The 20,233-nt window shown below is 41.7% G+C and overlaps 1 protein-coding gene across 7 annotated transcripts in view; it reads left to right on the forward strand.

Annotated features, from left to right (window-relative positions):
* The window catches only part of tasora (transcription activation suppressor a), a 55,908-nt gene that overhangs the window by 6,848 nt on the left and 28,827 nt on the right, over window positions 1–20,233 (forward strand). For all 7 annotated transcript variants that reach the window (XM_079680416.1, XM_079680412.1, XM_079680413.1 and 4 more), the window contains exons 2-8: window positions 9,777–9,922; window positions 14,117–14,209; window positions 14,623–14,695; window positions 14,912–15,003; window positions 18,179–18,310; window positions 19,825–19,955; window positions 20,183–20,214. In XM_079680416.1, the coding sequence (XP_079536542.1) occupies window positions 9,821–9,922; window positions 14,117–14,209; window positions 14,623–14,695; window positions 14,912–15,003; window positions 18,179–18,310; window positions 19,825–19,955; window positions 20,183–20,214 (655 nt within the window). In that variant the 5' untranslated portion in view covers window positions 9,777–9,820. The remainder of the gene's footprint in view (window positions 1–9,776; window positions 9,923–14,116; window positions 14,210–14,622; window positions 14,696–14,911; window positions 15,004–18,178; window positions 18,311–19,824; window positions 19,956–20,182; window positions 20,215–20,233) is intronic.

Here is a 20,233-nt window from a genome sequence, read left to right on the forward strand (position 1 = left end):
TCCTACTCGGAACAGAGTTTTGCTTCCCAACCCTGCCACTGTGCTACACTTCCAGCGCTGCCCCGCCCCGCCCTAACTGTACAGAAAGCGGCGAGATGCATTCCCTTAGGAATCGACAAGCAGAACCGAAACTAACATTTCTAAACAAACAATGGCGGACACTGACAATTTGCGAATGAGTTCTGCCTTCTGTAAACTGAATTTATCAATAAATCGGGGCGAAAAACGTCACTTGTCCGCCGGACAAGTCAATTGAAATATCTACTTGTCCGATATTGTAAATAACACGTCCCGGACGGTGGGACGTGTACTTTTTCGCACACTGCCCATTTACCGTTCCAATTTCCGCAATTAAACTGTCTGCAGCCGACTGCCTTAGTTGATGGGAGAGTAATTTACTGGCCCTCTCAAAATGATCACAAGAACGGTGAGCAAAAATCCCAGAACCACACGGGGGGACCTAGTAAATGACCTGCAGAGCTGGGACCAAAGTAACAAAGGCTACCATCAGTAACACACTATGCCGCCAGGGACTCAAATCCTGCAGTGCCAGACGTGTCCCCCTGCTTAAGCCAGTATATGTCCAGGCCCGTCTGACGTTTGCTAAAGAGCATTTAGATGATCCAGAAGAGGATTGGGAGAATGTCATATGGTCAGATTAAACCAAAATATAACTTTTTGGTAAAAACTCAACTAGACGTGTTTGGAGGAGAAAGAATGCTGAGTTGCATCCAAAGAACACCATACCTACTGTGAAACATGGGGGTGGAAACATCATGCTTTGGGGCTGTTTTTCTGCAAAGGGACCAGGACGACTGATCCGTGTAAAGGAAATGATGAATGGGGCCATGTATCGTGAGATTTTGAGTGACAACCTCCTTCCATCAACATAAGGGCATTGAAGACAGTGTGTGAAAACCTTGTGAAGACTTACAGAAAACGCTTGACCTCTGTCATCGCCGACAAAGGGTATATAACAAAGTATTGAGATGAACTTTTGTTATTGACCAAATACTTATTTTCCGCCATCATTTGCAAATAAATTCTTTAAAAATCAGACAATGTGATTTTCTGGATTACTTTTTTCTCATTTTGTCACTCATAGTTGAGGTATACCTAGGATGACAATTACAGGCCTCATCTTTTTAAGTGGGAGAACTGACTAAATACTAATACTGACTAAATACTTTTTTGCCCCACTGTAAGCCAGTCCTTTATTAGTAAGTGCTTTGCTAATAATTCTATCGTTCGAAGTGGAGTCGAAAGAGATGAGTTTTCAGTCTGCGCCGGAAGATGTGTAAAACTTCTGCTGTCCTGATGTCAATGGGGAGCTCATTCCACCATTTTGGAGCCAGGATAGCAAACCCACATGTTTTTGCTGATGGGAACTTGGGTCCCCCTCGCAGTGCGGGTGCAGCGAGCTGTTTGGCTGATGCAGAGCGGAGTGCACATGCTGGGGTGTACAGTTTAACCATGCCCTGGATTTAGGAAGGGCCAGATCCATTTGCAGCATAGTACGCAAGTACCAGTGTCTTGAAGTGGATTCTAGCAGTTACCGGAAGCCATTGAAGGGAGCGGAGGAGCGGCGTGGTGTGGGAGAATTTAGGAAGGTTGAAGACCAGATGAGCAGCTGCATTCTGGATGACCTGCAGAGGTTGGATGGTACATGCAGGTAGACCAGCCAGGAGGGAGTTGCAGTAGTCTAGGCATGAGATGAAGAGAGCCTGGACCAGAACCTGCATCGCTTTCTGGGTCAGGTGGGAACGTATCCTCCTGATATTGTAAAGCGTGTATCTGCAGCAGCGGGTTGTAGCAGCGATGTTTGCAGTGAAGGACAGTTTGTTATCTAGGGTCACACCCAGATTCCTTACAGTCTGAGTCGGGGAAACAATAGAGTTGCCGATGTTGATTGTTAGGTCAAGAGTGGGACAATCTTTTCCCGCAAGGAAAAGCAGTTCAGTCTTGACAAGGTTGAGCTTGAGGTGGTGAGCAAACATCCACTGAGAAATGTCTGCTAGACAAGCAGAGATGCATGCGACGACCTGGGTCTCTTGAGTGGAGAAAGGGCAGAATTAATTGGGTGTTGTCAGCGTAGTAGTGGTATGGAAAACTATGCTGGCTAATGACAGATCCAAGCGAGTTTGTGTACAGGGAGAAGAGGAGGGGACCGAGAACAGAGCCCTGAGGGACCCCTGTAGTTAATTGACAAGGGTCGGACTCCGACCCTCTCCAAGTAACCCTGTAGGTGCGGTCTTTGAGGTATGAGGTGAGGAGGGAAAGTGCAGAGCCTGAAACTCCCAAGTTCTTGGAGAGTGCGAAGTTGGATCTGATGATTCACCGTGTCGAATGCAGCAGACAGGTCCAGAAGGATGATGACAGAGGAGAGGGAGGCTGCTTTAGCAGTGTGCAGTTCCTCAGTGACAGCAAGGAGGGCAGTTTCTGTTGAGTGACCTGCCTTGAAACCAGACTGGTGCGGATCCAGAAGGTTGTTCTGATGGAGATAACAGGAGAGTTGTTTAAAGACAGGAGGGGGAAGGGGATTTGGGGGGGTCCAAGAGGGTAGAGAAGATGGAAAATAGTTTTTTGGAATAGGAAGATTGGATCTTATCTTGAAAGAAAGTGCTTTTTGCCTGAGAGATCGAAGCAGAGAAAGAGGAGAGGAGAGCCTGATAGGTTAGGAGGTCGTCAATAATAAACAAATAACTCTTATAAGGAAGATTACAAAAAATACACAGGCCTACTTTAAAATAAATTAAACACAGCACTTGGGGAGTCCTCTGCACATTTGAAGAAAATTAATATAATTAAAATGGGCCCACTTTAAAATAAATAAAACCTATAGCTGTGCCCTAAAAAGAGTTAACTGATTGAATTATGACTGAAGATCGTCAGCTGTCTTCCTCTTCCGTGTTTTTCCTCCAATAAGTAAAGGCTGCAGCACCTTTCACAACTTCTCTCCACATATCAAACATACCGGTAAGCCAGCATGGTTTGCTGTGAAAGCATATAACTCTAACCACGCAGAATTAAATCCTGTTGTCCTCCGATACTTTAATTTTCTTTGATTTATCAATCGTTCACTCATCGAGCCGGGGGTCAGGTTATTCACCTGCAAGAAAAGGCGCTGGTGCGGGACCGTAGCAGGATATGGCGCATATTTTAGTTGACCTAATTAAAACCGTTTAAAACAATTATGTGTCACAGTATCACCTCAATATACAAGATACGAAACATTTTCAACCATGCAACAAAATATAAATAGGAAATAGTATTTCCTTCTTATTTTTGTCTAAGCTCAAGGGAGCCGGAGTAGAGGGCTTAAAGAGCCGCGGGTTGCCGACCCCTGGTTTAGTGTATTCTATCAATGTCCCTGATCCGATTAGCAAGTTCTGTCATTCGCTTTGTCTTTTTTCTGCTAATACTGATTGAATATGATATTATTTGCCCACGAAGATAAGCCTTCATGGCCTGCCATACAATGCCTATACTCGTCTCTGGTTGACGGTTTATGTCAAGAAAGGTATCGATGTGCGTGGAATTATAATTAATAAAATCTTCATCTAGCAATAAACGTGGGTTTCGACGCCAGATCCTTTGTGGTGGTACATTATTACATATCATTTGTTAGATGCTTTTATCCAAAGCGACTTACATACATTCAGTACTGTGGACAATCCCCACAGGAGCAATTTGGGGTGAAGTGTCTTGCCCAGGGACACAATGACATGCTGACTGCAGTGGGACTCGAACTTGCTACCCCCTGATTCCAAGTACATGGTTTGGAAAACAAAGTTTCATGGTCTCTGGGCTATGGTCAAAAATAACAATGCTCTCATATGGCGCATTTCCACTACACGGCCGCGCTCGGTATGGCTAGGCTTCGTTAGGACTGGCTCACTTTATGGCGCATTTCTATTACAGTTTAGGAACTGCGGTAGTATCTATAGTACGCAGTGTAGGCGGAGCCGTGACGTCATCTTCAATGAGAACCCCAGAAAAACAACACAGCCGTTAGCTGTTAGCACTCAGAGCTCACAGCTCCTCATATCTGTTCAGAAACTAGACACAAGTTAAACAAGTACAAACCACAGACTGTCTGTGTGAATACAGTTGCTGGTTTATTTATATCTGTATAGGCCGTTGTGAGTGTGGACGGTCGGAGCATACACTGCGTTAGCTTAGCCGATCTCCATTTAGACAACACACATTTTAAAAGGTTTTTCTCCTGCCGTCTGTCTGCAGACTTGTCAAAGCATTAATTCATGGTTTTTACTAACCGGTATCAGTATGTTGTTATTTCGGCATAATTTCGAAACGTGTATTACAATTAAATCACGGTAAAATATGTTCATCTTGTTGTAGTTGTAGCCCCCTTGCCAGCGATTCTCTCTCTAGTTTAGCATACTCAGCCAGACGGCCTGGTTGTTAGCCCAGAAAGAACCACGATTTTATGGGGCCAGAAAACTGTGAAATAGTACCCGCTAGCCGGTACCACGCCTAGTGGAAACGCAACCAAAAACAGGCCCCGCACGGCTCGGCACGCTTAAAGCGAGCTTCGCGCTGTAGTGGAAATTAGGGCTGTACCCAAATATTGGACTATTCGAATATTCGTTCGTTGGCCAACTATTCGGGTTTCAATTTCATTATTCGGATATTCGTTTTTTTTTTCTAAATGTATGCTATTAATAAAGGCGAATTGCCATATTCTTATACTATATTTATACTTTTGAATTGCACTGTTAAAATGCGGAAATATATACAATCTCAGCCTGTGCTCCTGACATCGCGTTCACTCAGTCACGAACGCAAACGGCACGCTTCACCTCGCTTCATCTCGTTTCACCCACAAAATGCATCCCCACATGCATCCCCACGCATCCCAGCCATCAACATCCTCAACAATACAGCAGACCCTACAGTTACCCTACAGAGGACACATTTAGTTTTAATGTTTGCGAGTACTGAGACAATAAATAAATATAAATCGTAATAGTATGCTCTTTCTGCGCTTCTGCTTAACGGCTTGTTGTCAGGTGTCTCAGATTTGGAGCGTGTTATGAAACCTTTTTGAAAATAATTAAAAATAAAAAATACAAATCTCTCGGCACCGAATATTCGAATATTCGCTGCTGATTACTACCGGATATCCAGAGCCCGAAAAATGGTATTCGGCACAGCCCTAGTGGAAATGCGCCAATAGTCATTGGACTCAAGCACAGAAAGTAACTTTTTATCTAAAATGAAATAATCTATTCTTGAGAATGACTGCTGGGCTGCAGAAAAAAATGAAAATTGTTTAGATGTTGGGTTCTTGAATCGCATTCTTCAACGAAGGAGTTCACAACTTGAGCTGAATTTGACAGTGGTCTCGAGGAGACGGTGGAGCGGTCCAGAGTGTGATTGAGGGCACAGTTAAAGTCTGCCCCCAAAATTAGGTGATGGGAAATCGGCATCATCTGAGTTGGGAGCATAGAGACATGCGAGCACAATAGATGTGTTGTACAATTGACCTTGTACTATGATATAGTGGCTATTTTTATCTGCAATTACTTTTCCACGATTCCACAAACTGTACATGTCTACGTATCAGGATCGCTGCACCCCTATATTTGGTGTTGAATTTGTAGTGGAAAATGTGAGAAAAAACATCCTGCTTGAGTCTAGAGGGATCAGAAGTACGTAAATGAGTTTCCTGGAGATAAACAATGTCTGCCTTTAGCTTCTGGAGATGGGACAACACTTTGCTGCGCTTTACTGGATGATTGAGACCTCTAACATTCCAGCTAACAAAAGTAATTGTAGCCTTACCCACACTCAGTGCCCTGTTTGCCTGGGTCATTGTGGGACCTTAGAAAGTAATCTAGCCCCCTGTTAAAAGGGTGAGGGAGGGAAAGGGGGTATGGGTCACCTTAAAAAAACTGAAATAAAACACACAGCAATAAGAACGTGAACACCATTGAGAAACTAAAATAGAAGGAAAACAAAACATTTTCGTTTTTGGTCCATATGTAATTATAGTGGTTGAAACAACATTCACAATAAAGAGTTGGTCCCTCTCCAACTGAGAGACTGCTACCCGCCCCCGATAACACTTGCACCTCAACATGAACAGCTTACCTTGCGAGATCAAGCCCCGCCAGAACCATCAATAGCGTTAGATAAACCTTGTGCTAATAGATTTAAACAAACCTCCAAGTTGAACATTCATAATATGGCCTCAGTAAAAGTAACATACTTAGTAACTAGTTTGGACAACATATGCAAACATCCAGTATTGATTGTTGAATGTAAAGTAAAGCAAGAAAACCGTGAACCTCCCCAGGAGAATAGGAGAGCCATTGTTTGAACTAGCAGCCAACTGGTAAAAGAAAAGCCAACTGACTGTGTTATAATGAGGGCTACTGTGAACAGCGCCAGCTGGCTTAACCTGCGGGGGCACAACACAACAATATTCACGAAACTGTCTCAGGGCTTCTTAACATTTAACAACCTATTGATGTGTCATACCCACTTAACGTGAAGTAATTCAGGTAACTGACGATATGAACCATTTTTACCGAAACAAAACACAGTTCTAACGCCGAGCGTCTGAATTAGCACTGAGCGAAAGAGTGCTAACGCACTTGGCACATAACTCACGGTAGCTATATTTTATACTTCATCGGATCTGCACAAACTAGATATGATATGAAAGCTGAGATTCCAAAGATTCCAATGGTATAAGTATCATCACTGCGACCAAAACTTGCGGCAGCGAAGGCGAAACCAGACAACACACAACTTAGCTTTACAGTGCCAAAACGGCAAATACGTCTTACCTTTGCTTTTTTCTAATCAAAAGTTGTCTTCAAGGGCATTAAAACGCATAACAACGCTGCTGAAGGTTAATCCAATGTCTCTGTGTCACTTTGAAATGATTACTGATGATCCATAACATTTAGGTCAAAAACAGAGTTTTCATATATAGCAGCTATGAGAGCTGTAAGCCAGCTTGCGGTTTTGGGCTTGCTGGCTGCGCATCACTCATTCACCAATGGGTAATGTTTAGATGGTTTTAGGAACGCCCCCTCGATTCTATTGGCTCTATCAGTTCAAAAGTGGTATCAATCACTAAAATCGACCGATGGATTCCAGAGATATTGCAAATACACCCAAATGACCCTAGAAGTGTTTTTTTTTTTCTAAACCTCTCTGAAAAAAAAGGTCGAATATCCCTTGTTTTGCATCAATTTTGATACAGGGTACTTATTATATGTTGTAGTTTGGATTCCTAAAGCTTTTTGTCTACTATCGCATCATTCAAGGGTCGTTTTCACGATAAGTAATGGGTTGTTTTGGACGAAAACTATAATTCAAATGTTTTTTCTATGTTCAATCTGAATTTACTTTAAAATAAAAACATCTATATTGATTCTGACTCTTCTACATCCAACTCACAGGTTTATCATTGCTTTGAGAAAAAATATTATTAATTTACGCCTTTTTTAGAAGTGAAGATATAGTCATTTGTTCTGTGCATGTCATTTTCGAGCCTGAAAGCTGAAAAACAGGCCCAGGGCTTAACAGACAAACGTTCATAGCAAGCCCTAGCCCACAGCCCCATATACGTACAAGGGACTAGGTCAACGCCACTATCCGGCGTCGCCTGTTATAGCTGCATTACATAACCTACACACGGTTCCAACGCTTGTCGGTGGGTGCCTCTGGCGCTTGGGGTTAAAGACCAACAACCAATCACATTAATCCCCCACCCCGGACACACAAAGTGCACGTTTGATTGGCTAGTGCTTGTGCTGGCATATGATTTGATTTGCTGGCGCTCCAGTCGACGCTTGAAAAGTTGAACTTTTCTCAACTTTCACTGCAAGCAATGGAGGCGAAGCAATGGAACCACCATTCAGTTCGCCAAAGCATGACAACGTCTCCATTTAAGCTCGCAACGGAACTGTGTGTAGGATGCGTTAGTCCGTTAGTCAGCTTACCTAGCATCTTAGCTGCTCTGTTTAGACTTCATAACCGGGTCTGTGAAGCTGTGTCGCTTTACCACAGTCTGTACTTGACACCATCACAGCCTTTTAGTATGCCTTTCACATCCCTGAAGGCGGCTCTCTGCTTCGCGACTGCTTGGGTGTAATGGGGGAAGACTCTGATTCTGTCTCTGTGTGGCATTGTCAGATCTGTGGCCGTTGCTGCCTTGCGGAGGATTGCCTCCTTCTCCCGGTAATAGTGAAATCTCACCACAAAGGCTCGGGGTGGCTGGTCCTCCTGGGGCCGTACCCGTAGAGTGCGATGGGATCCGTCTAGTAGTGGCTCTTTTTCTAAGCCCAGCGTTTCCTGGAGTGGTTTAGCTACAAAGTCTGTTGGCTTCTTCCCTGCCTCCAGTTTTTCTTGTATCCTGGTGATGCGGAGGTTGAACCTCCTAGACACGCGTCTCCATGTCCTCATTCCTGCCAGAGAAGATTTTCATTGTCTTCTTTAGCTGCTGCACGTCTCGTTTGAGAGTGGTAATGAGGTCCTAGTGATCATTAGCGGCAGTGTCCAGGCTCTCGACCCATTCCTCCAAAGCCTTTGTGCGGCTGCTGACGCGGTCAATGGCAGATCTCAGCTCGTCCCGCAGTTCGCTTATTTCACGTCGTAATTCTTTAGACTGCATCTCGGTGTTGTCATCAATGTTTTTCAGCATGTCTTCTCGGAGAGATTGAATAGCCTGTTGAATGGTGCACTAGTGGCCCTGCCCCAGCACCTTTAGCCGGGCTAGCGCTGTTAGCTTTTTTTTTACCGGTGTTTTGATGGTCTGCAAACTAGCGGGGCGCGGCCTGCTGTGATCTGATCAAGAATGATTGTGATTGCTGGTTTGCTATGCATGCAGAGCCTGCATGTCACTCACTCAAGTACCCCTGACATGAGAGCCGCGCAAGTTTTCCTTTTGTAGCAAGCAGCCACAGCAGCCCTGCTGCTGCACTGGCTTGTAGTTCGTTTATAGCATAACGTTAGCATTTTGCTTCTGGCGACTAGATTTATGATTCAAAAATTATAAAAGTAGGGTTGACATGTGGAGATTATCCGGCTGAACAAAACGTGATCCCTCTCTTAAATGTGTGTCAACCACAGACCTTATTTCGAGCTATTTTCCAAAATCCTATGGAGAATTTGCATTGGTTTTTGATGAAGGAACCGAAAGAAGTTTACTTCCGGGTTTAAGGACGCGTCACTGCGGCTCTCTATCGGAGTGAGAGTGACGCGTAGCCAAAACCGCAAGGCGCATACACTCTGGTGGCTACCATTAGCAGCTAACTTTTGTATTTTTACATAAAAATTGAATTATGGATTATAAACAATTGCTTCAAAGCCACAGATACATTATTAACCTATGGATCAACCGATTCAGCCGCGTTTTTTCTCGTTTTAATGCTATTGAACATGTCTTTTGATCAGATTGACAGCTACGGTGAGACGATCTCCCATAAAAGGTCCGTAAAGGTACGTGTTGTGATGTCTGTGTTTGCTTCCCCTGTCGCAAGATCGGATCGCTTAGTGATGATACTATACTTAAATAATCTGTGGAGTCTCAGCTTTAATCGGATATATATGTGCAGTTTCGATAAGTAATAAGGGTATCTTTATTTTGAATTCTTTGCTAAAGTGCGTTGAAAAAAATGAATAAAACCGCACGTCCCTGCGGTGTGATATCGCGCATGCGGTTATCGCCATGACACGATATAATGTTCAGCCCTAATTAAATATTGATCCTAGATTTTCTACCCTCTTTCCTTCAGCCCTTTTCCAGGATGTCTCCACTGAGTCCAGGGAGTACGAAGACATGATGACCATCCTGACCTCCAGCTACATCGACACCGGCTCGGCTGGCTGCTTCACCTACTGCAAACCCCGGCTGGTGCACAGCGAGCTGCTGGAGAGGGAGGTGAGATGTGTGAAGGAGCACTTCCCTTTAAATATGTCCTGTAGCTTTAGTGCGGTTTACTGGTCGATGTTTGGAGAATATGTGCACCCTTCTGTACCTTTTATTCTTAGCTTGATTTTATTGCTGTTCTCTGGATCTTTAATGAATACTTTGAAAGTAATTTTACTATGGGTTTCTTTTTGTGCTTTGTCCTAATGCTTTTGAAGTTTTTATAACCGATATAATGTAATGGATTGCATTATAAGTCAATCTAAGAAAAACAGTAATCGTCCACTATTTTGATTACTGATTTATAGTTTGAGTTAGTTTGAAACATTTCAGAAAATGTTGAACTGATAATTGAATATATGACTTTTATTCAGTCATTAACTGAATATTTTTTTTCACAGCACTCTGTATTCTATATATTCAAGAGCAACTTGCAGGTTTTTTTTTTTTACAACATTTATGCTTAAAGGGGACCTATCATGCAAAAGGCACTTTTGTACGTCTTTTATACATGAATATGTGTCCCCGGTGTTCCAGGGAACTCACCAAGTGTCAGAAAACACAACCCTCTATATTTTCCTCTATACCCAAATCTCTAAAAAAGGGGCTGCAATGGATCTGATACAGACTGATCCAGATTTGAACACTGTCCTGGCGTCAGGACGGTGGCGCTACGGCTATTGAGCCAACTCTCCACCTATCAGGGGAATGTGGGGTTGGGCCACGGCCGGCCATTGCCGTTCGAAAGCGCTGGAGAAGCTGTAGTACATATGCCTGGCCTGTAAGTGGCGCTGTAGTCTGCCACAAAAGCAGCGAAGAAGACTTCCCGCACATGGTTGCCATGGTTGCCCTTCTGTTTATTCTCCGCTGTGGCTCTTTTTCTCCCTCCCCGAGGCAAGCGTTTGCTCCCGCTGCTGTAATTCAATGCAATCCCTCCCCGTCGAGGCAAGCGCTGTAATTCTCTCCGGTTAGTCCACCAGCAGATGACAAACACCCACCTCTCCGTCTCTTCCAAGGAACGAGGGGACCGTGCGTCAGAGTTTCAGTTAGGTTTTCTTTCGCCGGTCAAGATGTCCATTAGAGTTTAAATCTTCCGGACAAAATAAGAAAAGTGCCGGTCAAAGGTCTTCTTTGTTATTTATTGAGCTTTAAAAAAAAAAAAAGAATAACGACTCTATATAATATAATAAAACACGGAGGACGGAGATCTATTTTTCTCCCCCTCTTCTGACTTGATCAGAGCATGCTCCCCTCTCCTGCTGGGGGGCGTGGTCAGCTGCAGCTCACAGAACCAGCCCCCTGCAAAAACAGATCTGGAGAACAGCAAATAGAGCGAAATGAGGCATGGTTAAAATGCATGATCTGTTTGATATTTTGAAAACAGAAACGTATAAATATACCTTATAGGTATGGCCCTACAATATATCATTTAAATATAGCATGATAGGTGTCCTTTAACCTTGCCTTTACGTCATACGTGTCATATTACGTCACATGGGGGAGCAACTTTCTCTGACTCTTTCTCTGCCCAATTCATTGTAGTAGTTGGTTTGAGCGGTTGTGATTTAGTGAGCTGGTTATTTTCGGTAATTTTACATTGCATTTCACCTAGGGATGCACGATATTGGTTTTTTGAAACCGATACGATAACTTCCTGCTTCTCAAGACCGATACCGATAACCGATAATAAATGTACCTGTTGCCTTTTTCCCTCCTCGTGGAACTTCTGCATTGCATTTGTTAATACAAATAGCAAGCAAACTATCTAACTCTGAAACTTTGAAATAGTCCCATACTACCGACAACATGTTTGTTTACTGTCCTGGCTTCACGGCCGCACACCATTTACGTCACAGCCAGGCATGAGTTAGGGAACGCTGGATTTGTGAAAAACTCCCCTCCTCCTATACCACTAATACCACAGTACTGGCAAAATGGGAGGATCCGAGTGAAAAACAAGCGCCCCTCATCCCAATCCACCCACACCGCAGTATTTTTTTCTTTTTTTTTATCCCAAAAATATATTGTATATTATCCGGGCTATTAATACTTTTATCGGGTCTATCGGGATGACCTCATAATTCCTAATATCGGACCGATTAGTGGTGCCGATAATTATCGTGCACCACTAATTTCACCATTTTTAATCATGGTGAGCTTGAGTTTGTGCAGGTTGCACAAACTCAAGCCTGTCAGGACATCGAGTCCACAGTTTCCCTAACAGGAAAAGGACCGGAGCTTGCTTTCGTTCCTGGGTACGTTGTGCGAGGTGCATCCACCCCCTGCAGTATTTTCCACACAAGCACCTATCAAACAAAAGGTTTATCAGGAAACTGTATTACATCTCTCTCCCCCCTTTGTTCCTCTCTCTCGCTCTCTCTCCCCTCCGGTACACAGCACCGTAAGACGTAGTGTGGAGTTGCATTAGGTAACGCGAGATACGGCTGATATTTGCGCATTAGTTTCTGTTATGGATCAGTATCAACAGTCCTGCCAGTAACGTTACTATATTATCAATGCTACTTCAGTTATAGCCTGATATATGATAGCTAACTTTACAATGTTGTGATGTGACTGACGTTAGCTAACATTAACTGTAGCTAACGCCGGTCACTCACCAAGACAGCTGCCCTGTTCTCCACTGGTTCCCCTCACACCAAAGCTCCATTTCTCGCCGATGGCCGTTATTTCTTCTAATCCTTGGCTGCTCCTGGCCTCTTGGTTTCTAGCAGGCTCATAATTATAAGGTTGTGATCCGTCATATGTAGGGATGCACTGAATATTCGGCCACCGAAAATGATCGGCCGAAAATGGTTAAAAAGGCCATTTCGGCTTTCGGCCGAAAGGGTTTTAGCACCGAAAAAATATCACCAAATGTCAGAGAACAGGGTTACGTTGATCATACTCCGCGTATTTGTCCGGGTGTTTTGATTTCAAGTGGTGGAGTAATCCGGAAGTGGTAAAAGTCTTTGCAGTTACACCCCCTCGAGAAATGTCAGCTGAACACGTTTTACAAATCGCAATCCGCACCTCTCTCTCTGATATTTTTAAATATCTCCAAGCGGCAGACATGTTGGCTGTGAGCCAGCCGCGAGCATGGTCGCGCGCCGTGCTTGTCGCCGCGTTTTGATTACGTCATCACAACAACACGTTAGGTTACCAAATGTATAGGTGCATTTGTTGTTGATGAAGGCCTGGCTGTTACAGTCTTTATTTACACTATTTTGGTGTAGGCCTACTGGCCTAGATGTTTATGCAGTTTTAAAGCACCTTGGCTTTGTTCTGAATGCACTTTGTTGTTATCCTATAGAGAAAAGAAAATGCACTTGACTTGGAATTAATGTACTGTATGCATTCAAAAGTGCTGAATAAATGTTTTATGGACCCATAATAGTGATTATTATTTAAGTTAAGTTTTACCATAATCATGTCTGTTTCCATAATCAGGTAGCTGAACAACATTGGTAAAAAATGTATACATTATATATCTATATATATATATTTCTATTAATCATTTTCGGCCTTTCGGCATTCGGTTTTCGGCCAACTGTTTCCTATTTTCGGTATCGGTTTCGGCCAAGAATTTCCCATTCGGTGCACCCCTAGTCATATGCATACAAATATACATTTTCAACCTCTTCTGTGTCAAAACTAGCATTGTGAACCATGTTTATTCATACGTTAGGCCGGCCGCTCTCCCTGATGTGACGTCAAACGCGGGAGGTCTTTTTTTATGCAGAGGATGTCTTACAAAAACAACGCCAGATGTCACTATAGTGTATATTTATGTATATTCTTTTGAAAATCTAGTGTATTCATCATTTTCCTACACATTTATTCATTGGGGTCTCTGACATACAAGTTGCTCTTTAAGTGTGTATATCTGATCTCAAATGTCTAAAATTAATATTTTGAATAGATTTAAATGTTTTATAATGTTTTTTCTTATGCACTGTGGTAATTCTTATATATTTTTGTCACGTTTTTTTTTTTGAATATGCCATATTACTAGACTAGCCTTGCTCTTGTAGTAAAAGTGATGATGAATATATTGTCTTGAAAATAAAATTGGACCATGAAGTAATGATTTGTCTTTAACCAAGAAATTAAGAATTAACACAAACTAAGATATGCTTCAATCGTTTACTAAGGTTTTCTATGATACTCTGGTTGTATATTGATGGATTGTGTTGGTGCGTGTTTCAGTTTGTGGAGAAGAGAAAGGAGATGAAGGCTGATGGGAGGACGGACAAGGAGCTGGAGGAGAGCTACTGCTTCTTGTTGGCTGAAAATGCTAAAGTGAGATTAACACTGTCTGAAGTTACACCACACATCTCTCAAAGTCATCAGATCAGTCTGCTGTTGACAATACACACAACTTCCTGTCTTTTTTTTTTAAGTCGTTGTAGTTTTTATACTTGATGACTGGCAGGATATGGACATGGCATGTACCTAAAGTAACAGTACACAATTACAAGAAAAATTATAATAATACTGCATTTAAATCTCAATGAAAATGCACTTTGACCATTATGATAACTGTACACTTATTTAAAAACAATAACTCCAAATGCACATGTTTTTAGGAAAGGAATAGGAAACTGAACAAGAAAATCCTTGTCTCTTACAAGCTTTATCGTTATGATCAATATTAATCCCATTCTATCAGACAATCTAATTTCTCCCTTTTATGAATTGTTTGTGTGTTGTAGCTGCCTGCGCTGTGTGAGAAGGGGCTGCAGGTGGGTCAGAGTTGGATCACAGTGCTGGGAAACCCCACCAAAGGTAGGAGTCACAGTTTTAACCATTTTGTATCTGCTTATTTTGAATTCCCAGCTTATTCTCCGTTTCATTGTTATTTGTAACTTCCATTGGTGAACACATCCAGCACTAACATCTACCCTTTTGTAGAATCAACCTTCTTTTTGCCCACAAGTTGGTGTAAGATGAAAGGAAATGAACCTGTAATTTCATTTGTGTTCTTCCTGTGTGTGTCTCTAGGAGTGTATCTGTCCAAATATTCAGACCTGCTTCAAGTCAACCCCATAAATCCCGGGTTCACAGGGGATATCGTCATCTTCAAAGTCATGAAGGTAAATCATGTCAGACACAGGAAACGAGTGAGAAGTTTCTGCTTCCTGCTTTGTTGCAGTGCAAATGTTTTTTTCTTTATTTTGTTTTCATGTCGATAAAGATTCAAAGGCTTTATGTCATATGTACAATAGCTACAGTGTAGAAATGAAAATCTTAAGTCCCAAGCTCCTCCAACATTGCAACATAGTTATATAGGACATAAAACAATAAAAACAGATTACTAAAACCAATTATAAATAACAAATAGTGCAAGAAGAAACAGAGTAGAATAGATTAGAATAAAATAGTGTTAGATTAAGTTGCAGACCAATGTGCAAGTAATGCAGATGAAGTAAACTATAAACATGTTAGAAAAAGACTACAATAAATAAATACAATAAGCTCAATAATGCAGAGAATGTTGTAAGTGACCAAGTAAATGCAGGAGTCTATATAGAAGATATAGAAGAGAAACTAACCAAAATGAGTAGACATAACCTTATACAGACTGATAGATAACTCCTATAGGGATGTACAGATGAAGTTGGATCTGGAGTCAAAAGGCTTGTTTGAGACGAGCTGCGGATCGCCTCGAAAGTAGACGAGAATAGCTGATTGCAGCTGGGGGAGGTCTCAAAGTTCGCCTGAAGTCGGACAGCTCGGAGTCGGCCTGACTCGGTTTGCAATGGCAGAAATTGCGCTGGCATTCTTCGTTGCAGATGAAGTGGATGCAATAGAAATCCCACAATTATTATATCACTACTAGGGGCGGGTACCGAGCCTCGGTATTAAACGGGCCCCGGGGCTGAATTATTAAAGACCGTGGTACTGTTAAGCTCTGAGGTTATCGGTCTTTTTATCGGTACTGGAGACATCTAAAAAATGTATGTCATATGTATTATTGCTTCACAAACATTATATTGCAGTTTTAGAGTCGCCAACTCCGTTTCTAATATGCAATAAGACGTCTATGATTATTTTTAGTATTTTCGATCTTTCCAATCCAGTCGAGAGATCTCTCTCTCCCTCGCCTGCTTGGGAGGGGGCGGGGCAGTTTACACATACGCAGCTGCTCAGCTGCTACATGCAGCAACACACACACACGGAGGAGATGGCAGAGAGAACGCGCTCCAAGGTGTGGTTAAACTTTACCCGTCTCGATGTGGACAATCCTCGTTACCAAAAGAGCTATAAGAGTTTAGCATGTAAGGGTGCACGAGCAATTTGTCTAAATATTTAGCAAAAGTGCACCACATTCAGACGGAGAAATGCACCGGGTTCGACTGTCTTTCTAGTAGCTCTGTAGCCCCATCCACGAGTAACGTTTCCACGTCAGGTGTTATGTATGCTAGGAGCAACACACGGAGTTAACTCAATGATACAAACATAGTTTAATGATTAGAGGTAACTGAGTTATTTATTTTTTAAAGTTTCAGCTATTCTGTTTACAGTTCTGTCATCAGATTATTTAATACGATTTGTTAAAACATTGTTGTTTCTTTTGATGTGAAATATTATGTATTTAATTTAAATAAAAAGCAATGTTCATTTTATTCACTTTGTTTTGTTAGTTTACCTTATTTTTTTTCTTCAAAAGAACTGATAAGAGTACCCTTAAAAGACCGGACCGATAAGCGGTATCGATAAAAGTAGTAGTACCGTTAAAACCTTAACGATACCCATCCCTAATCACTACAAATGAATGACTCGAGTGTCTGTTCATTTGAAAACAAATCAATACAAGGGGGGTTGAATCCCACATGTAAAAGACAGAACCAATACTTTTCAAAACTACTTCCGTCAGTGGTTTTGACCAGTTCACGTTTATAAAGAATGCACACATGTTTAATCTTTGATGTCAGATATGTACTAAGTAAATACATTTGTTCCTGCTCAAGATTTTTGAGTCACTAAAAGTTTGCCTCATCAAGGCAAGGCAAGTTTATTTATATAGCACTTTTCTGTCCGCGACAATTCAAAGTGCTTTACAAAATAAATTAAAAGACTTTTTAGGAATAAATACATTAAAAACACATTATGCAATTTTACAACAGACATTACAAAGCAAAGATAATTAAATAATAAAAATAAACACCACAGGTATACAATACATGTTTAAAAGGCATACTGTAGTTCGAATATGATCATCTCAATTAAAAACAGCGGCGAAGAGATTTGTTTTTAGTATTGATTTAAAAATAGTAAGCGTTTCTGTGGACGTGCATGATTTGGGTAGTTTATTCCAGAGTGTCGGGGCACAATAGCTAAATTCTGCCTCTCCATGTTTTGTTTTTACTCTCGGAACCGATAGCAGACCCGTCCCAGAAGATCTGAGGCACCTTGATGGCTCGTAATTATGCAGGAGTTCAACAATATACTTTGGTCCTAAGCCATTTAGTGATTTAAAAACTAGCAATAGTACTTTAAAATCAATTCTTTGGCCGACTGGAAGCCAATGTAGAGATTTCAGAACCGGACTGATGTGATCCACTCTTTTAGTGTTAGTGAGGACACGTGCAGCAGCATTCTGAATCAGCTTCAGTTTTCTGATGGATTTTTCTTTTTTCAGTCAGACACCCAACCTCCTTTTAGAGATATCCAACCAGGTGGATACATGTTAGTTGTTTTCCAAGCATATGGTTACCACTGTCAGTGTAGAGCCTTGCAGAAACACATACCTACATACTTTACCTACCCCAGCATGACTACATGAAACACATCAGATACGTGTATTCAAAAAGGTCTTATTAACCAATTCTTTGGACAGAAAAATATCTCTAATAGCAGCTGTTACATTATCTGTTGTTTACGATTATCTAGGTCAAAATAATTCGCAAATCAAATGATGATCTTGAGAACATTTGAGAAAAACATAATGCTTCGGTCAAATTCATCTGTTCATTGTAACCCCCGTTTGTATGTGGGGGGTTAGCCTTCAAACCTTTTTTTGTTATGCTGTGTTTGGGGATGACAAAAATACTTAGGGTTTCACGAGTTTACTAATAATATTAATCCTGACATTTGAACACACTAGTGAACTTTATGGTGAATGATTTTGGACACAACATCTCCTATACATAATGGTACTACCTGATCTTGGTGTTAAGTCTTCTTTCAAATAAAAAAAGTGATCGAAATGGTAATAATCTGTTTTTTTACCTTTGGATTTGTATCTGTTTTTTTTTTTTTTTTTAGGGTAAAGTGAAGAGCATCTATGAAAACATGAAAAACCTTTTAGATCCAACGCCTCGCTTCGACAGCCACACCTCCAAGAACGCCAGCAAAGTCACATCGCTCTCCTCCTACCGCGCCTTGGAACTCACACAGGTAAGAACACACACACTTGGATTGACAGAAATATTTTCATACAAATCAGTGTTTCCCCTAGGTTTACTGCCTTGGCAGGGTGCTGCTCCAAATTTTTTTCGAGGCGCCCAAATATTTGTTATCCTCTGGAGCAGAGAGGAGCTGTGGATTATTGTTATTGATATTGTACAGTAACAAAGTATTTGTACATTAAAAAGTAATACAGTACAGTGTTACACTGTACTGTATTACTTTTATTCAAACTGTATTCCCTTCTTATCATGTAGCCTACACTTCTTCCTTTCATTGATACATTTAAATCACCTAACTACAGCATATAACATACCTGCTGCAACCCTGTGCTGCTGCTTCTCTCTGCCTCATCCTCTATTGCTGGAGGCAGCTCCACCTCATCTGATCTCTGATATGAAAGCAATCGTGTTATGATCATATTGAGCTATTGGTCTGAGTAACACTAAACAAGCAGTCTGCTTGTCATACATTGCTGACGATACATTTTTAGAGGCGATTTGTTGAGTCACTGCCGCTAAATGCCGGTAGCATCAAGCTAGCAAGTCCTGCATTAGCCTCACATCAACAGGTGTAGACAGAACATCCAATTATCCTGAGCTAATTTACTGAATAAACCAACTCACATCTCAATACTGTAGTTCAAAACCGCGGTACCTGCTCACCATCTGTGAGCTATTTTTAGAATGCGCACGCTACGTTTGTTGTCGCGTTCGTGCGCGTCCACCTGTGCAGGCTGTGTGTGTCCTTCTCCCGTGACGATAACGGCTTGCGGTTAAAAAATAATAATAAACGAATTTGAAACTTGGGGGGGACACAAACGGGCAGACAGCAGAGCTCGGGGCAATAAAGCAGATTTGTTTGACTTTTTTACACGTTGTTGTTCTCCTCCTTTCCTCCGCTCTTGTCTCCGATTGTGAGTGTGAGTGTGTGCATTCGCGTGTGTGTGAGCCCCGCCCTTCAGAAACAGAGCGGAGGGAGAATGTGAATACGCAAAGCAGTGGACACTGAAACATGAACACATTGGATAAATAACATGGCGTTTAGTTTATTTAATAAAAGAGCACATGTTCAATGTGAAAAGTGACCGTAGATAGATTACTTCAGTTGAAATTTGGTGCTATATATATATTTTTTTTAAATAAAAAACAAAATAAAAACACCTTGAATTTCAGGCAGGGCGCGGGGCTCCGTTGGCAGGGCGCAGCGCCCCGCCAAGACAATGGTAGGGGAAATACTGCAAATGATACATCAAATTACAATTATTATGTTAATGCTTTTAACTGCTTTTTCCGTTGTTAATAAGGCTCTCTTAAGTAATGTTCACATTGGAACTTAATCGTGTTTTTAAATCTCAGATGTAAACCTGTCACATGAAACACCTGGTGGTACTGTGGCTTGGTGCGTAAGGGCTTTAGGTGCCTTGAAAATAAAGTAATGACATATTTGTATGACTCAAAACTGAATTGAGCTTTGAGCGCTGTTGTTCTTTTTATGTTTTTCAGCAATACTTCTACGAGTATTCCTTTGATGAGCTGCGGCCGCGCCCTCGTCAGGTCTGTCCGTACGCCGTCATCTCCTTCCTGTTTAAAGGAAAAGACTCTTCACTTCCCAGCAAACCTCTGGCCCCCATCAGGTATGGAGATCTAGTTCAAGTTAAAATGCAATTGTTTTAAACAAGTGAACATATTGAATGATGCTAAATAAAAATATCCAGAAACACTTAATAAGCAGATGCATATTGAGGGTCTCCCGACGTTTACATGAAGACACTCAAACTAAATACTTTCAAATAAACCCCTAAGTAGTGAACACTAATTGCCCTAATTAAAATGTTCTTTGTGCTCTTTGTTTGATGGGCAGGTTGAACAGTCAGTCAGCAGAGGCCAGTAAAGGTGAGTCATTAAATCACAA

This window comes from Notothenia rossii, assembly GCF_949606895.1.
Source record: "Notothenia rossii genome assembly, chromosome: 5".
Lineage (NCBI taxonomy): Eukaryota > Metazoa > Chordata > Actinopteri > Perciformes > Nototheniidae > Notothenia > Notothenia rossii.